Source organism: Tiliqua scincoides, chromosome 2 (assembly GCF_035046505.1).
Source record: "Tiliqua scincoides isolate rTilSci1 chromosome 2, rTilSci1.hap2, whole genome shotgun sequence".
In the NCBI taxonomy this organism is placed as follows: Eukaryota; Metazoa; Chordata; class Lepidosauria; order Squamata; family Scincidae; genus Tiliqua; species Tiliqua scincoides.
Genome location: NC_089822.1, coordinates 30,590,222 through 30,607,591, shown reverse-complemented (window position 1 = coordinate 30,607,591; position 17,370 = coordinate 30,590,222). Strand labels below are relative to the sequence as shown.

General features: G+C 42.5%; 1 protein-coding gene, 1 long non-coding RNA gene and 1 other non-coding gene across 7 annotated transcripts in view; 1 reads left to right on the top strand and 2 right to left on the bottom strand.

Moving 5' to 3' along the window:
- Positions 1-7,535, top strand: part of AGGF1 (angiogenic factor with G-patch and FHA domains 1) — a 38,259-nt gene extending 30,724 nt beyond the window's left edge. For both annotated transcript variants that reach the window (XM_066613659.1, XM_066613660.1), the window contains exons 11-14: positions 536-618; positions 1,539-1,666; positions 3,058-3,157; positions 4,122-7,535. In XM_066613659.1, coding sequence (XP_066469756.1) covers positions 536-618; positions 1,539-1,666; positions 3,058-3,157; positions 4,122-4,319 — 509 coding nt within the window. In that variant the 3' untranslated portion in view covers positions 4,320-7,535. The remainder of the gene's footprint in view (positions 1-535; positions 619-1,538; positions 1,667-3,057; positions 3,158-4,121) is intronic.
- On the bottom strand, positions 168-15,473 carry LOC136639463 (uncharacterized). Of its 4 annotated transcripts, none has more exons than XR_010793687.1 (4): positions 15,115-15,473; positions 7,327-7,570; positions 2,708-2,814; positions 168-546 (listed from the first exon to the last, which is right to left on the bottom strand). It is a non-coding gene; the product is annotated as an uncharacterized lncRNA (long non-coding RNA). The 4 variants fall into 4 exon arrangements; XR_010793685.1 differs by having other exon boundaries at positions 2,746-2,814; XR_010793686.1 differs by lacking the exon at positions 2,708-2,814.
- On the bottom strand, positions 7,716-7,852 carry LOC136643431 (small nucleolar RNA SNORA47). The gene has a single exon (XR_010794030.1). It is a non-coding gene; the product is annotated as a small nucleolar RNA SNORA47 (small nucleolar RNA).
- Positions 15,474-17,370: the final 1,897 nt, after the last annotated feature.

Here is a 17,370-nt window from a genome sequence, read left to right as displayed (position 1 = left end):
CATTCTGTGAAGCTGTTCTAGACTTTTTTGATGAAAGCTAACAGTGTAGAAAAAGCATTTAATATTAACAAAGGTATAATATTACTGTCCCATTACATGAGTAGCTATGTAATAAAGATAAAAATGGCAGTTGATTTGGAATGCAGGCACAACAGAGAAATATTTCAGTCTTAATTATGCTGCAGCAGAAGTCATTGTTTTGATCTAACAGGATTGGGACTGTATAGCACAGTGAACCAGTTGGACTATTTTCTACCATGTTGTGTTCTGTAAATTGAATTTTGCTTTAGTATTGTATTGAAGCATGATGAGTTGCTGCATTTTATGCTAAATATATGCATATTTGAGGCAGCTGTAACTTGTTGCTTTCTTTATATCTTGCCCTTCTCTGAATGAACTCGGTGTTTACAGGCATATCTGTGAAGGAAAGTTAGGCAGAATGGTAGTGATTTTCTCTTAACATCTTTTTCCAGTTAAATATAGGGGAAGGAACCAGGTTTCTCAGTGAAATCATTTTTTGTATTCTTGGTTTCAGTTTGTCCTTCACTGTCAAAAGAAGAGAGAGAATTAGTTAGAAGAAAAGCCTTAAAACAAATACGTGTAAAATATGGCTTACAGGTAAGGTGGTTTTTTAAATTTAAAAAATGTTTTATTAAACTGTTTTACTTTCATTTCTGATAAACATTATGACATTTTACATTATGACATTTATGTATTAGGCAATGCAGAATACAGTGTATTCTGCATTGCATTTGCCACAGTTGTAATAGTGACAAGTGTTCATAAGATGGAGTTAAACTTATACAGTGTAGAGTGGAGTTTGTTGAGCATACGAATTTAAGATTCCCTTACAGCTGTAGTACCAATAGCAACCCATTGGAAAACAGAGGACAATCTCACCTTTCAGGCTCGAGATACCATTCTACAGTGGTTCTCAAACTTTGAGGGAACTTTACTCCCTCAGTAAGTCTTTGTGGGGAGGGGCTAGGGCAGCGATGCAATCCCCAGGATCGCGTTGCTAAGAGGGGGTGCTATCCACTTACTTTTTTGCTCCTGCTTTTAGTGAAGATTCCAAGACTCGGGAGTGCTGCAGAGAACTGTGCAGGGCTCCCTGCACCTCCTGTAACCTCCAGCAGCCCTACCTGTTTAAAAGTGAAAGCACCCCACTCGTTCCCCATAGGGCCACAATCCTGAGGATCGCTTCCCTGCCTCTCCCCTTCCCCCACCCCTTAAAGGGATGGGGAACCTTTACATGAACTGGTGGGTCACAATCCACCAGTTTGAGAACCACTGTGCTATGACTAACACAACTCTGATTTTCAGAGCAGTCCTTCATATACACAGCTTAGATGACGTGTACCTGAAGTTCAAGGAAACCATGAAATATTTCTGAAATTACAATCAAACTACAGGACACGTCTGAATTGTGTTATACCAAATGTGTACCTTAAAAAACCCCAGTTTAAGTACCTTGTTTATTGTTGAATGTCGTCTTTGGGGCTAAAGGTTATAAACATTGGGTTGATTTGTTTGGAAAGAATACAGAATATGAAAATGATCAAGTGGTGAAAAATCCAAAGTACAAAGACAGAGCAGGAAAGCGCCGTGAGACCGTTGGAAGCGAAGGAACCTTTCACCGAGATGATGTTTCAGCTTCTGTACATGTGTAAGTTGGTTGGTTGTTATATATCATTACAAATCACAGATGTTACAGTTAGGTATTTCACACACTTTCCGTGCTCAGCTGTTCACGATGCAGACATGCAGTTCTCTGTACCAAAATCATATTATACAGCACAGAAATGCTGTAGGTACTGAGACAACTTTCACCAATTAGGACTTAATATGCTGTCTAAATTTCTTTTTTTTAAAAGAGCTGTATCCTGTGGAGCACACAGGAAAATAAGGTAGCATATTAGTTGTGCAAGGGCACATAGAAGAAATTGAACTACAGTAAGGTACTGACAATTTTATATGCAACATCTTCTGCAATGTGTAATTCAAGATGTTATGCAAGCATAAAGCCAAGTCAGGCTCCCACCTGAATTTCTGTACGAAAGAAGCTTACACTTCTGTGGGCACAAAGGTCCTTACACAAGCAGAAAGATAATTCTGGATACAACCCTCAGCACCCATCAGGTTGCCACACTGATTTTCAGATTTACGGTAACTCAGTGTTACCCATCAGAAAAACTCAGCTTTCTTATGTGCACGTCAATAAAGTCAAGGAAGCTTCAAGTTACATTCTAGTGAAGGTTTAGAGTGAGAATAATGCACAAATAAAACATTGGGTGGTATCTAGTGTGGCTTCCTTAGAAGGAAGGATAACTGCAGATGCCACTCAATGGAGTGATACAGCAATAATGGCACTGGTGCACGATTGTTCTGCTCTACTGCCAGTTATAAGCCTAGTATACCAGTTACTAAATTTTGAATGGCTAGAGATGTGCCAATACAGCTATCATGGAGGTGGCAAAAATATTTTCAGGATATGTGGTGAGTCTTCTCCACACCTGCACAATCTGTGTTTTATGTAATTGTGTTTGTCAGTAAGGTAGTACCAATTGCATCACTGCTTCTGACAACGACTTCAGTGCACTCCAAGTTACCATGATGCTGCACTGTCTTAAAATCACGTTGTATTTTCCAGTAGTACAGCAGCTTATTAAATAGAGACTTTATATGCAGTTTTAAACAGTATTCCTACTTTTTGTCTCTCAGACAATACAGCAGAATGTGTATTACCCCACGAACATTCAACACTGCTATTTATCATGTACATTCCATTCTTCAAACCAGAGGTTCTTTGTTCACCTTATGGAAGAAAATAAAATATTGTAACTTAGTACAATTATAGATGAACAGTAACTTTCACAAGTCTAGAGATATACATGCAGTGACCCCTCTGTTGTGCTTTCTTATAAAGGGTGTTTTTACTTGGACGTTTTAGGAGAAACAATTGTATATGCATTAGACAACTGCCCAAAAATGTAAGATATGAAAGTGTGCAATGTTTTTTTCCTCAGCATATCAGTATATTTACTTTTGTTTTTAAAGAGAAATTAGCGATAGCAACAAAGGTCACAAAATGTTGGAGAAAATGGGATGGAAGAAAGGAGAAGGGCTTGGAAAGAGTGGTGGCGGGATAAAAGATCCGGTAGGTTTATTTCAGAGTACAAATTGCACTAAATGTACTTCAGTGCTAAATATGTTAAAATATCATATGCAGATTGACACGTATCAATTTCTATAAACTGAACATAGAGCATTTCATTAATGATTTGTTCAAATGTGAATAAAAAATTGATGCTTTGTATATGTAGGTGGTGAATACTTATGTATTCGGAAACAGCAGATGAAGAGAAGGCAACAAGATTCAGATAGCTGAGCTACACATTAACCATAATGACAATTTAGGCATGTTTAAAATAGCTTAAATATGATCAACTCATATTCCATTGCTGTAAGAATATGAAATCTTGCCTTAAAAGCCAGTGACTAGAAGACAAATGCCATTTCAATATATGTAAATTATACGGTGTTAAATTTATTGTAATTTGCTGGAATATAGCAAAGCATTAAACTGAAATTTCTCACAATTTGATTATTTATCAAAAAGCCCATGGCTTTCCTAGTTAATACCACCATGCATCTGACTGAACATTTACAGGCTTAAGGAAATTTATCTGAAAATGAGGAATAAGACTTGCAATGGCTTTAAACTACAGGTGGTCTTATGTATGCTCAATACAGGTTTGAACAAGATTATCCCTTGGATTTCATGGCTCACTTGATTGAGATGTACATGTTCCTTGAGACTGGAGAGTGCTGCACTAATTTCTAGGCTGCTCTAATGTTATAAAAGGAAAAGGTAGTCATGGCACAGCCTCAGTGGTGTTCACTGTCTCCTCTTTGTCTTTTAGGATTATGTTCTAATATACTATCTTTAGTGACAAAAGCAGGATAAAAATGTTTTTAAAATATAAATTAAAATGTTAATGTAAGAAATCTTAGCACTTTTTTAGCAAAGCAGTAACAGTTCTCAGGCTGCAGTTAGCCTAGTGTTTAAAAACATGGAAGAGTTTATGGAATGAATACTTATAAAATATACTCTCCGACAGATCACACTTCAGCTGCACAGAAAGCATGCAGGCCTAGGTGCAAGTACACCCATCTCAGCTGATGAGATTCAGACCACCACAAAGAACAAAAGAAACTGGGAAAAAGCAAGAGAAAGATTTGCAGAAAACTTCCAGGACTCGAATACACAAAAGACTATACCAAAGGACATGCCTTGGGTTAAAGAAACTGCAGAATGAAATTATTCAAAGTTTTAATTTATTAATATGTTCAAACCGTTAAGAGATTTTATTTTCTGCTAAAGCTGGATTTGGATTATTTGTAGTATATTTCTAAAACTGCTGTAATGGCTGATTATCTGCATTGTATTTGGTTTATGTGCTGTGTTGTAAAGCACACTTTCATGCATGAATTAAAATGGCCCAGGTTTTGATTGAAGGGATTTTGAGATTAATTTTGAATATGCAGTTGAGGAAGATACTTGCTTAATGATTTGTAATGCAATACGTCATAGAACTGAAATCTTAATTTCTATTAGGTTTTTGATTCTTCATCAGCTCTCATTGACTAAGACAAGAAAGGAAAAAAATGTATGCATTCAAACTTTAAGAAAAGCATCCACTGATATCTCATCTCATTTTCTTAGGATATAACATTCCTGAGATTTTTCTAACAATTAGGGTGCAATCCTAACCCCTTATATCAGTGCCTTCCAGCACTGGCACAGCAGTGCTAATGGGACATGTGCTGTATCCTGCAGTTGGGTGTCACTCATGGAGGCCTCCTCAAAGTAAGGGAATGTTTGTTCCCTTACCTCGGAGCTGCAGTGCCCTTACATCAGTGCTGAAAAGCACTGAATTAAGGGGTTAGGATTGCACCCTTAGTTGGACAACAGTCCCCCATTTTAAATGTAATATCATAATCTTGTTTGTGGTGAGAAAAACAATGTACAAAAACAGCTTTTCAGAGAAACAGAAAGTAGTTATCTTCCATGAAGAACTACTTTGAGGGTTGTGTAGTAAGTAAGGTTGTGGCACACTATTGAGGTAGCATTTTCAGGAGCTGTCATGATAGTCAAACCTGCTCTATTGATTAAGAATTGCATAATACAGCTTTGTAGGACTGGACTATTTGAAAATTCAGGTACACAATGGAATATCTTGACAATTTCTGAAAGAACAACTTGCAAGAAGGATCCTCACCTAGCTTTTTATGTTACACTATTTTGTACAGGAAGGGAGAGTAGAGGTTCTTGTATCCCAGCAGGATCTTGAAGTGATAAGGTCCAAGCATTCTGCACTGTAGAATGATTCTTAATGTCTAGGCTGGCCTTAGAATGTAAACTTATCTATTATGTTGGTCTTTAAGCCACTGTTTTTAAAAAATTAATGAATGGTTTAAAGATTTCTGCAAACTAACATTTAGTAAGCTTTTAGGGCAGCTGTATGTCCATTGCTGGCAATGGACTGTAAGGCCAGGCATTTTGGGTTCTTTTTGTTCTGCTTCTGGGGAGAGGCTGAACACTTTATTTATTGAAACATTAATAAACAATACTTTCAAATTATGTGGTGCAAGTCTTTAGATAATGCATACGTGACTCAGGGGAGGGAATTTGGCAACAATCTCAGGGTGAGGCTGTTTTAGACACTAAATATACATCATAGTAGTTGGACAGGGAACAGAGGTTCCTCAGCTTAGTCAGGTTACAAACATCTGACTTATGAATGAGCCTAATCAGGGCTTTGAAGCAGTCACAACAAAGACACCATCAAAACAATGCCAGCTGCTTAGGGACAATCCAAGCAGCTCAATAACTGAAAATAGCAACCCCTTGCTGTGGCAATGGAGAAGAACTCAATAGTATTGAAAATCCAGAGATTCCTGGGGGCAGAAGGGAAGGATAAAGGAAGCAACCAGTGTGGTCAAGGCTCACTGAGCACAGGGGAACATTAATACAATGAGAAAAAGTGGCTGTGCATAGGGGAATCTGCAACAGAAGAACAAAACACAGCCACCTTTTATCCCTTGAATCTAACTTCCCTCTATACCAGGGGTGTCAAACATAATGCCTGGGGGCCAGATGCGGTCCGCGGAAGCTTTTTATCGGCCCTCAGGCTCTCAGCTGCTGTTACAAACAAATGGCAGCCCATGTGAAAATTGGGCTTTCCCAGATCTTGAAATATGATCAAGATTTGCATACTTTCTCTTCTGTAATTTGCAGTTAATGAGTTTCTATATGAGAACAGGGTCTGATTTCTGGCCATTAGCTGCTTAATGACATCACTTCTGGCCCTCAGCTGGAGCCCTGAATGCTAACTTCGGCCCTCTGTATGAAACACATTTGACACCCCGCTCTGTACCTTAGTAACCTAAACATAACTACAATTATGTATTTAGTGTCCCATGTAGTTTGATCCTTAATTTGTCCTATTGGTGAGTAGTCCACTGATTTGTAAGAACTACTCAAGCTGCCTAGTAGCTAAGGGTATGTATTTAATAGCACATGCTGTCTATACAGGTGTGCCCCCATATTAGCAGGGGTTCTGTTTCAGAACCCCCTGCAGTTAAGTGAACGTGGGGCCTCCCAATATGTTATACAGCATAAAAACATCACTTCCGGTTTAACAGAGAAACTTGAAATGATTTTTTTTCACCGTCAGGCTCAGTTGGAGCCTGACAGAGGACACAGACAGACATTTGCTGCCTCTGCTGGGCTTAGAGGACCCTCTGGAGGCAAGGGGAGCTCGCATCCAGAGGAGGCGCTGGACCCACTCTATGGATAAGTTAATTTGCAGATACAGGATCCGGGGATACACCCCCCCATAGGTACAGTTTTAGTTACTGAAAGGGAAGCACTTACCAACTATACATATGTAAGTGCGTAACACCTTCCTTGGTCTCCGAGTATTGTCAGAGTATGGTATTTCTGCAGTAGTCAGCTGATTTCTATGCAAACAGAACACTAGCAATAGATTTCAAACCTTGCCTTAATAAAGCTTAAGAGCCAATTAACTCTGTCCACCATTTCAAGCAAAGGTGGTTTTACATTCAACTATTTCATAGTAATATAAGTTACCATTCCCACAATAGGGCAGGACTCCTGTGAGTACCTGTGTAAGCTACTGCTATGATTAGAGGCAGAAAATGAAAGCACAAGAGAAGTTAAGGTTTATATCCATCTACTAAAAAACTAACAAGGGGGAACAGATTTTATTAAAAGTTACTTTCTAAATACAAATCACTTACTGGATCTCTAAGCTCTTCCCTCCCCATTGTGGAGGTACATTCACATACTATAATAATTCAAGTTTAGAAAAATTCTGCACTCGTAGGTGCAGGCACTCCTCTGCCATCGTATTTAGATATGCAAAAACCTTCTTTCATGACTTTGTCCATATCTTGTTTTGTATTTGCAACTCATGTTACACATTAAAGATTTTCATTGGCTGCCTTGACTGCTTCCAAGCTTTTCATAACGTTCTCAGACAACCTATAAAGAAATGAGAACAAGTTAGTATCTTTTTTAAAGTTTGCAAAAAAAAAACCCTGTTCACTGATTTGTACTCAAAAGCTTGAATTTAAAATGGCACAAATAAAGCTACTAAATAGAGTTTTTAGACAGTGGCAGAATTGATGAAATATATGCAAGCAGCAGCACTGCGGCCCTCACAGGTCAGAGGAACACAATTTGCTTTTGCAGAAGTTTGCTTTTGGAGGTTATTAACCAATAAGACACAAAACATTTTAACTGCCTTATCTTCTCAATCCTCCGTAAATGACATTTTTCAACTGCTCAAAAGATCTAATACTATTTACAGTTCTTTGGATACCACCTTTCAGATGGAGGCCTCTCAGAACCTTTCACGTACAATTCAACAAAACATGATATTCTGGTTATTGGCTCTTGGAAGTTGTAGCAGGCAATTGATTTAAATAGCCCAAAGAAAATGGAAAATGTCGCAGATGCCAGTTACATATGTCAAAGCAGATCCCAGCTCTTGTCTGTTCTCTACAGTGGTTCTAAGAACCAGAGAAGCCTGAAAGGACAAAATCGCAAGAATTATCACTCCAGCCTATATGTTTTGGCTGCTACTTCTGGATAAAAGTGCTTTATCTAGGTTGTAAATAAGAAAGCACTTAATGAAGATGATAGGTACACTGCTTTAAACTGCAAGTTCAATCATAAAGCTGCAAATTCATAACAGGTAGATCGTAGATCTTTGTTCAATTGTGGTCAGTAATTAGTGTCCTAGGTTGCCTGCTACTTTTATTGGGCTCAGTTTCTACAAAAACATCTCCCCCAATTCATCTGTTCCAAGAGACAATAGTTAACAAAAGGCAGAAATGTGAGCAATTTTTCAGTTCCAACTGAAAATAAGTGTTTTTAGATTGTGGTGCCTGAGGTAGGATGATGGGCCAACGAGAAGGTACTACCTTGAGCAGCAGAAGTGCAACAGCTTACTACAATGATCCTCACTTCTGCCAAGTTACAAACACTGCCTGGACGTTAATGCAACATTTATTCCAGGATCCAGCTGAAATTGCATTATTTCATATAATGGTTAATTCTGGTAACTGAGTGGGATTCCCTGTAAGAGCACAAGACTCCCTACCAGCAGACAATGAGTACAGTGGGCTCAGTCAGGAACTCCCTCATACATTAGGTATGGGTTATAGTGGTTCTTTACTTAGAAGAAAAGTGCATTCTCAAAGGACATCTGCTACCTACAGCCTAAAGTGGTACAGCCCCACTCTATTGTAGGTACAGACCACATCTTGGATTTAGGTGCTTGCATTATTTCATAGTGGCAGTGCTGTCCCTTATTACGCCGCCCTGAAAATCATGAGGATCCTGGGACCCTGACAGAGAAACTTATACCCGGGACAAGCAACAATCTGGGTTAACAGCGTTCAGACAAAATCTACAATGTGGGGGTTTCACATTATCCAGGGGAACAGCACTACTTAAGCAACATGACTAATGGGTCCTAGAAGTGACAGAACTCCGTACGTGTTCAGAGGCACTCTGCTACGACTGAACCCTATCAGATTAAAACCTGGTCTTAATTATGAAAGAGTAGAAGACACATGGAAGTAACTGAAACAATGAAGAACTATATCATGACTACTTCCGCATTTACTATTCATGCAACCTATTCATGATTATAAGTCCTATTGTGTTTGTCTTTGGGAAAAGCACACAGAAGTGCAATCTTAGCCCAATCCTATGTGTGCCTACTCAGGAGTAAGCCTCATTATAGTCCAGGGGTGGGCAAACTTTCAACTGTAGGGATCCTGAACCTTTAATAATGGTACAGAAGAGGGAATTTCAGCAGGTGCATCTTGTCATCTCACAGATGACATAAGAACATAAGAGCCCTACTAGATTAGGCCAAAGGCCCATCCATTCAGCTTCCTGTATCTCACAGTGGCCCACCAAATGCCCCAGGGAACACAAAAGACAACAGACACAACTTGCATCTTGGTACCCTCCCCTGCATCTGGCAATCAGAGGCAGCTTGCCTCTAAAACCAAGAGCTTGCACATACCTACTACTTGTTACCCATAATGAACTTCTCCTCCAGAGATTTGTCCAATTCCCTCTTAAAGGCATCCAGGCAAGATGCCCACTACTTCTTGTGACAGAGTTCCACAAACTAATTACACGCTGGGTAAAGAAATATTTTCTTCTGTCTGTCCTAACTCTCCCAACACTCAACTTTCGTGGACAACCTCTGGTGCTGTGCAATAGGGAGAAGAGCGTCTCTCTATCCACTTTGTCCATCCCCTGCATGATTTTGTATGTCTCAATCATGTCCCCCCTCAGGCGCTTCTTTTCTAGAACGAAGAGACCCAGATGCCGTAGCCTTTCCTCATAGGGAATGTGCCCCAGTCCAGTAATCATTTTGGTTGCTCTCCTTTGCACCTTTTCCATCTCCACTATATCCTTTTTGAGATGTGGCGACCAGAACTGGACACAATACTCCAGGTGTGGCCTTACCATCGATTTGTACAACGGCATTACAATATTAGCTGTCTTATTTTCAATTTCAGCTGGACTTTGCTCTCAGTCTGGAAAGGTTGAAGAGCTTTCCGTCTGATCTGAGATAGATCTGAGATAGATGCCTTCTGTTGCAGTTATGTGTCCTGAGTTCTTGCGTCCTGAGTACACTTCTGTACTGCAGTGAGTAATGGAATCTCCGCTCACAACAGGAGAAGAAACTGAACGCTTTCCACATGCGCTGCCTCCGACGCATCCTTGGCATCACCTGGCAGGACAAAGTTCCAAACAACACAGTCCTGGAACGTGCTGGAATCCCTAGCATGTATGCACTACTGAAACAGAGATGCCTGCGTTGGCTCGGTCATGTCATGAGAAAGGATGATGGGCGGATCCCAAAGGATCTCCTCCATGGTGAACTCGTGCAAGGAAAGTGCCCTACAGGTAGACCACAGCTGCAATACAAGGACATCTGCAAGAGGGATCTGAAGGCCTTAGGAATGGACCTCAACAAGTGGGAAACCCTGGCCTCCGAGCGGCCTGCTTGGAGGCAGGCTGTGCAGCATGGCCTTTCCCAGTTTGAAGAGACATTTTGCCAACAGTCTGAGGCAAAGAGGCAAAGAAGGAAGGCCCATAGCCAGGGAGACAAACCAGGGACAGACTGCACTTGCTCCCAGTGTGGAAGGGATTGTCACTCCCAGACTGGCCTTTTCAGCCACACTAGACGCTGTGCCAGAACCACCTTTCAGAGTGCGATACCATAGTCTTTCAAGACTGAAGGTTGCCAATACAATATTTTCAATGCCTTTCCTAAAGATCCCAAGCACGGAATTAGCCCTCTTCACGGCTGCCACGCATTGGGTCGACATTTTCATTATTCTCCTTGTTAGGGCAAGACTTCCATTTACAGAAGGAAGTTTCCTTGCCCTTTATGGCCTCTCTAACTTGGCTCATTAGCCATACGGGCACCCTCCTGGAGTTAGTCGAGCCCTTCTTCCTTTGCGGTATACGCTTCTGCTGGGCCACTATTGTTTGAAACAGCTTCCATGCACTCTGGAGAGATTGGACCTCTTTACCTTCCCTTTCAACTTCTTCCGAACTAGCCTCCTCATTTGAGGGAAGTCCGCCCTTCAGAAGTCAAGGGTTTTTGTGAGAGATTTGTTTGGCACTCTTCCCCTGACATGCATGGTGAAACTAATTGCAGCATGGTCACTCTTCCCCAATGGCTCAGTAACATTTACCTCTCTAACCAGGTCCTGAGTGCCACACAATATTAAATCCAGAGTCACCTGTCCTCTGGTGGGCTCCATGACTAGCTGCTCTAAAGCAGGGGTCTCCAAACCCCAGCCCGGGGGCGAGAAACAAGCCGCAGCAAGCCTCTTTCTGGCCCACAGCCAACCTCTTATCCCCTGAAAGCCTGTGCCCCACTCAGCTGAATATGACCACAACTGTGCTCTGATTGTGTCTGGAAGGTGTTCTGAGGGGCAGAGAGGTTGAATGAATGAGCCCATTCATTCACTTATTCACTCATCTAAATTCCATCTCTAATTTATTTAAATTTTATATTTAAATTTTTTTCCTGGCCCTCAACACCATGCCAGATATTTGATGCGGCCCTCCGGCAAAAAAGTTTGGAGACCCCTGCTCTAAAGCACAAGTCATTTAGCATGTCAAGGAAACCAGTCTCTCTTTCATGACCAGAACACAAATTGACCCAGTCAATGTGAGGATAATTGAAGTCCCCAATGATTACAACCCTGTCCCTCCTCAACACCTCCCCGATCTGTTTCCTCATTTCAAGGTCCCCTTCTAGTTTCTGATCCAGAGGACAATATCATGCCCCCACTATTACATTGCTCCTCATACCTTGTAATTTAACCCACAGCGATTCTATGGTGGAGTTGTTGGACAGTATAGAATGACATTCATTTATGCTATAGATGCTCACATGCTTCAGAAATCATTTTTCTGTTTGAAAATGGGAAAGAAATTTTTTTTTGTCCCTGGTTTGAAAATGCAATCCTTTTGCTAAATCTTGGCAGCATGTCAGGATGTTCTTGGCATAGCAGAACATTCTGATAAGAATATGCAGGCAAAATCAACAGGCCTTTGTTCTCAAAGAAAAGAAAAAAAGGGGGGTTGTGGTTTTAAAATCTGTCTGTTTTGCTTTTCAAACCACAGGACAGTATTGATTTAGCTAAAAAGTCTAATATGTATAAAATTATTAAGAGAGGTATTTTAGTAGGTATTCACACCATAGCAATATTACAGAAGAACATTAGTCAGTTTATTTTTACTTATTTTCACTTATTCAATATTTTAAAACCAGTTTTGTGTCTAAACAGGTGTAACTAACATATAGGAGTTATCCTAAGTGAGTTGTAGTTGCCTAACTTCATTAAAAGGGTCTCAGAAGATATAACAAAGCCATTTCAGGTCAACATCATAAGTCAGGTTCCCAGAGAACAAGTACAGGCAGCAGTTTTTTTAGCTGAGCCCAAAACCTTTACATCAATGGCAAAGTAAGTTGCATTTCACAGGTTCTTTGGCTACAAAAGCGGGGAAAAGAAAGTCATGAAGATGGGAGTAGGAAGAGAACACGCATAAAGTTGCAATGGGGTTGCAACATTAGGTTTCAGTATGTTTGATTGACGAGAGATAACCAAATCCCATGAGAAAGTTCTAAAACGCTGACAGAGCAAAGGTAGTGTGGGTTCAAAAAGGAAAAAGATTGCTTTCAAATCTTACCTTATAATGAGAATTTTGGCTTGCTTTGTATTACAGTAGAAGCTACATTGAAGGTATATCACTATACATTCCTAGGGTACATACAAATGGGAAAAGGTTAAAACAAAGGTTGGGGAAAACCTTACAGAATTTGCTGAGAACAGAAAAAAGTAGCATCAGCAAATTGTGCTTGCAACAAAAAAATGGAAGACATGCAATTCCTGTGCAAAAAGATAAGGGCATAGGCCGGTTCTAAGCAAAATTAAGGTTACAGTGCCATCTACTGACTGTTCAAAATCTTTAAATTGTAAATGTATGGAATTGCCTAATTTGAAAAACTGGTGACTTGAAACTCAACAATCGAATATCTAACACTATCTCCAGCCAATGAAAAGTAAAACCCCGGTTATGATGTCAAAGCTCCAAGTATGACGTCAATCCCCCAGCCAATGAAAAGTGTACATGTCTCAAAGAGGGGACCCAAAATTATAATAAAAGAGAGGGATTCAGACTGGAGAAGGTATTCTCACTCTCTCTCAACGCTTGGAATGGAATCCCTTGAGATGCAGGTTGATGGGAATGGAATAAAGGCTTGGAAATGATCCCACTCTTGCCTACTGAGTTTGCTTTTGAACCTTGTAACAGAGTCAGACCCACCTTCAAGCTCTACTTTGCAGGATTTCACCCCTTCTTTAACATAGATGGCCACCCCCACCACGCCCTTCTCTGTCCCTCCTATAGCGTTTATAGCCCGGGATTGCGGTATCCCACTGGTTCTCCACATTCCACCATGGTTCCTGTTATGTCCACTATGTCAACGTTTTTCCTAGTCACCAAACAATCCAGTTCCCCCATCTTTGCTCAGAGACTTCAGGCATTCGCATCGAAATCCAAGATGGACTGCTTATTCTCTCCTTTATCCTTGCAGTCTCTCATTTTGCTGAATGCGCTATCACATCCCATTATGTTTCTGCTCCCAATTCCTACTGCTACTTTATCCCTGCCTTGTTCTTCTCTAGCCTGCCCATCCTCATTCCACAGGGATGAGAAGTCCCAAACCGGATACCCCTTGGCTCCTGTCGGCTTTCCCCTAGGGATCAGTTTAAAAGCTGCTCTGCCACCTTTTTAATATTATGCGCTGGCAGTCTGGTCCCATTCTGGTTCAAGTGAAGCCCGTCCCTCTTGTACAGGCCCTGCTTGTCCCAAAATGTTCCCTAGTGCCTAGCAAATCTAAACCCCTCCTCCAGACACCACTGTCTCATCCATGCACTGAGACCACTGATCTCCACCTGCCTAGCTGGTCCTGCGCATGGAACAGGCAGCACTTCTGAGAACACTACCTTTGGGGTCCTGGCTTTCAGCTTCCTACCCAATAGCCTAAATCTGGCCTCCAGGACCTCCCAGCTGCACTTCCTCACATTGTTGGTGCCGACATGCGCCACAACCACTACCTCCCCCCAGCACTATCTACCAGCCTGTCTAGATGAGAAGTGAGGTCTGCAACCTTCGGACCAGGCAGGCAAGTCACCATGCGATCTTCACCTCCGTCACAGAACCCCCTCTCTGTGTTCCTGGTAACTGATTCACCCACTCCAAGAAGTCCCCAACCCCCCTCCCACCAAGGAGTATCCTTCGTGCAAATGGATATGGGCCCAATCCCTAGGGGATTGTTTCTCTCCTCCCTCCTGGAGAGTGACATCCACTAGCCCCAAGACTTCCTACCCGGGCAGCTGGTGAGCTGCCTGCTTAAGGATGGGACGAAGCCTGCACGCCCCTTGTGGTCCCTCTCTACCTGCCTCTGCTTTTGCAGGTTGGCCACCAAGGCTTCAAGGGAGTAGACATGATCCCTGAGGCCCTGGAGCTCCTTGCAATGAGGATACACCCATGACTTATGCCCCCCCAGGCATACAGTCTTACGTGTGGCACTACATGCAGAACTGGATAGTCCGCACCCTGCTGCTGGCTGCCTGACTGCATAGTCTGTATCTTGTGTAGAGTCTTTAGATCCTTAGAAGCTGCACTTGCTGAAATTTCCTCTTCTACACAAGGTTAAAGGTCCAGGATCTCTATAGCTGAAAGTTTGCCCACCTCTCTTATAGTCAATGGGACTTGCTCCTGGGTAAGCGTGGACAGGACTGCAGCCTTAATCTGCAGAGGGAAGGGGAACGGTGACGGTTTTAAACTACCCCAACCAAAACCAGACCCCATTTCTAGCGGCAAGTGGGACTCCTGACGCCCTGTGCACGGGGTGCCTAACAGGGCAGTTGCAGAGCCTGACCGTTTGCAAAACCATTTGCAGCGATTACCTGCCCAGGAAGCCCCACATCCCACCGGTGGTAGCTCCAGCAGAGTCCTTTCTTGCATCGCTCCTGGCAAACTTCCCAGGCGGAGGATGCAAAGCCTTTGGGGCGTTTGCAAAGCCATTTGCAGCCTAGAATCCTACCGGTAGTAGCTTCAGCCCAGTCCCTTCTTGCATCGCCCTCGCCTTTTCCTGGGCAAACTTCCCCAAGCGGAGGCTGCAGCTGGTGCCTGCAACCCAGTTTCCTTCCAGAGATTTAGGCGAGGAGACCAAAAAAAAAAGCCTTTAATCCATTTCATAGGAAGCCCAGGAAGAGGCTCCAGGGCTGCAAACGCCATTATTTCTCCTACATCACACTCAGCCATCTACTCCAGCCCCCCAAAAAGTGCAGGACATCACGTGCTTCCTCTTAAAGAAGCAGTGCTCAATTTTGTCTGCCTTGCTCCAACGCAGATGGAGCAAAACAGTTGCAAAAACACACACACACACACACACAAAAAAACCCCAAACTGTTGCAAAACAAAAACAGCTGCAAAAAAATCATTTGCACTTTTTACTTTTCAGAAATCAGTCAACCAATGTCCAGGCCAATATTCTGGCAAAAGGCATTCCATGTGTGTCTCAAGAGAACGCTTCAAATAACAATTGATCTTTTATTTCCTTTTTCAAAGACATGACCTCCTCCTCTTCCTTTTTCATACAAATTTAGAGCACAAGCCTAAGCTTGTCTACTCAAAAGTAAGTCCTATTGTCTTCAATGGGGCTTACTCTCAGGAAAGTGCATAGCATTGCAGCCTTGGAGCCCAATCTTACGCATGTCTACACAGAAGTATGTCTCTTTATAGTCAATAAGACTCCCAGGTAAGTGTGGATAGGATTGCAGCCTTAGAGCGCAATCCTGAGTTCGTCAGCCCCGGTGGAAAAAGCGTACCACTGGAGCTGGGTGTTGCAAACAAACCATAATGCACACCCACGACACCCCTTGCCAAGTCAGCACTCTTCCTTTGCTCCACACACCGTCCAGGCACTACGCTTCATCAGGGCAGGGGGGAAGGCATTCCGGGGCAGGATGGAGAGGAGGAAGCATGACAGAAGTGGGTGGGATTGGTAGAGCTCTGCTTCATTGTACCCAGAACCCCGCATCAGGTCTTCCTGCCCAACATAGAGTCTCTCAAGTCAGCCAGCACAGGCTTGAGAAGCCCCATTGTGGGGCTGGGCTTTCCCTCGGGGAAGGGGATGTCAGAATGCAAGGTGCAAGTAAGGGCACCAGGATGCAGGTCTCTTGTCTTGTGTGCTCCCTGGGGCATTTGGTGGGCCCCTGTGAGAGATACAGGAAGCTGGACTAGATGGGCCTATGGCCTGATCCAACTGGGCTCTTCTTATTTTCTTATGGGTCAAAAGTCCCCTTCCTCCAAGGAGACCTCATGTAGCTGCTGCAGTGCTGTACGATGCAGCAGTAGCTGCTTTGGCACTGCTGCACCTGGCAGCAGTGCCGCCTTTAGGATTGAGCTGCACATCAGCTATATTTACAGCACTTTTGTATCTCTTTTGTACAAGTCACATGCTTGTAGGTTCTAACAATAAGGGGCCCTTAAGAGTTGCCTGACATGCAGTAATTCAGCAGTGTAGCTTTTTCTGTTATGCATCTATGAAGCAATAAACATTTGCAAGTTGACTGTTTTGCTCATTCTACAGTTAAAAGGCCAAATCCTATCCAATTTTCTAGTGCAGGTGTAGCGGTCACAATGGGGCAAGCACTGCATCCTGTGGTGGGGAGGCAGTCACAGAGACCTCCTCAAGGTATGGGAACATTTGTTCCCTTACCCTGGGGCTGCATTGTGGCTGCACTGGTGCTGGATAGGATTGGGCCCTGACAGCCCAATCTTAGGCATGTCTACTCAGAAGTAAGTCCCATTGAGTCAATGGGGCTTACTCCCAGGAAAGTGTGGATAGGATTGGGCTGTAAGGGCCCAATCCTATCCAATTTTCCCTCGTTAGTGCAGCTATGCCACTGGGCATGCACTGCATCCTGTGGTGGGGAGGCAGTCATAGAGACCTCCTCAAGGTATGGGAACATTTGTTCCCTTACCTCTTGGCTGCATTGTAGCTGCACCGGTGCTGGAAAATTGGATAGGATTGGGCCCTAAGTCAGCAAGGACCTACCAGGAAAAAACACCACCACCTTGGCATCATTTACCAAGCAGTGAAGAGAGTTATTGAAAGTTTATTGAGATATTTTGATTTTAAGCATTTTTTTAAATGA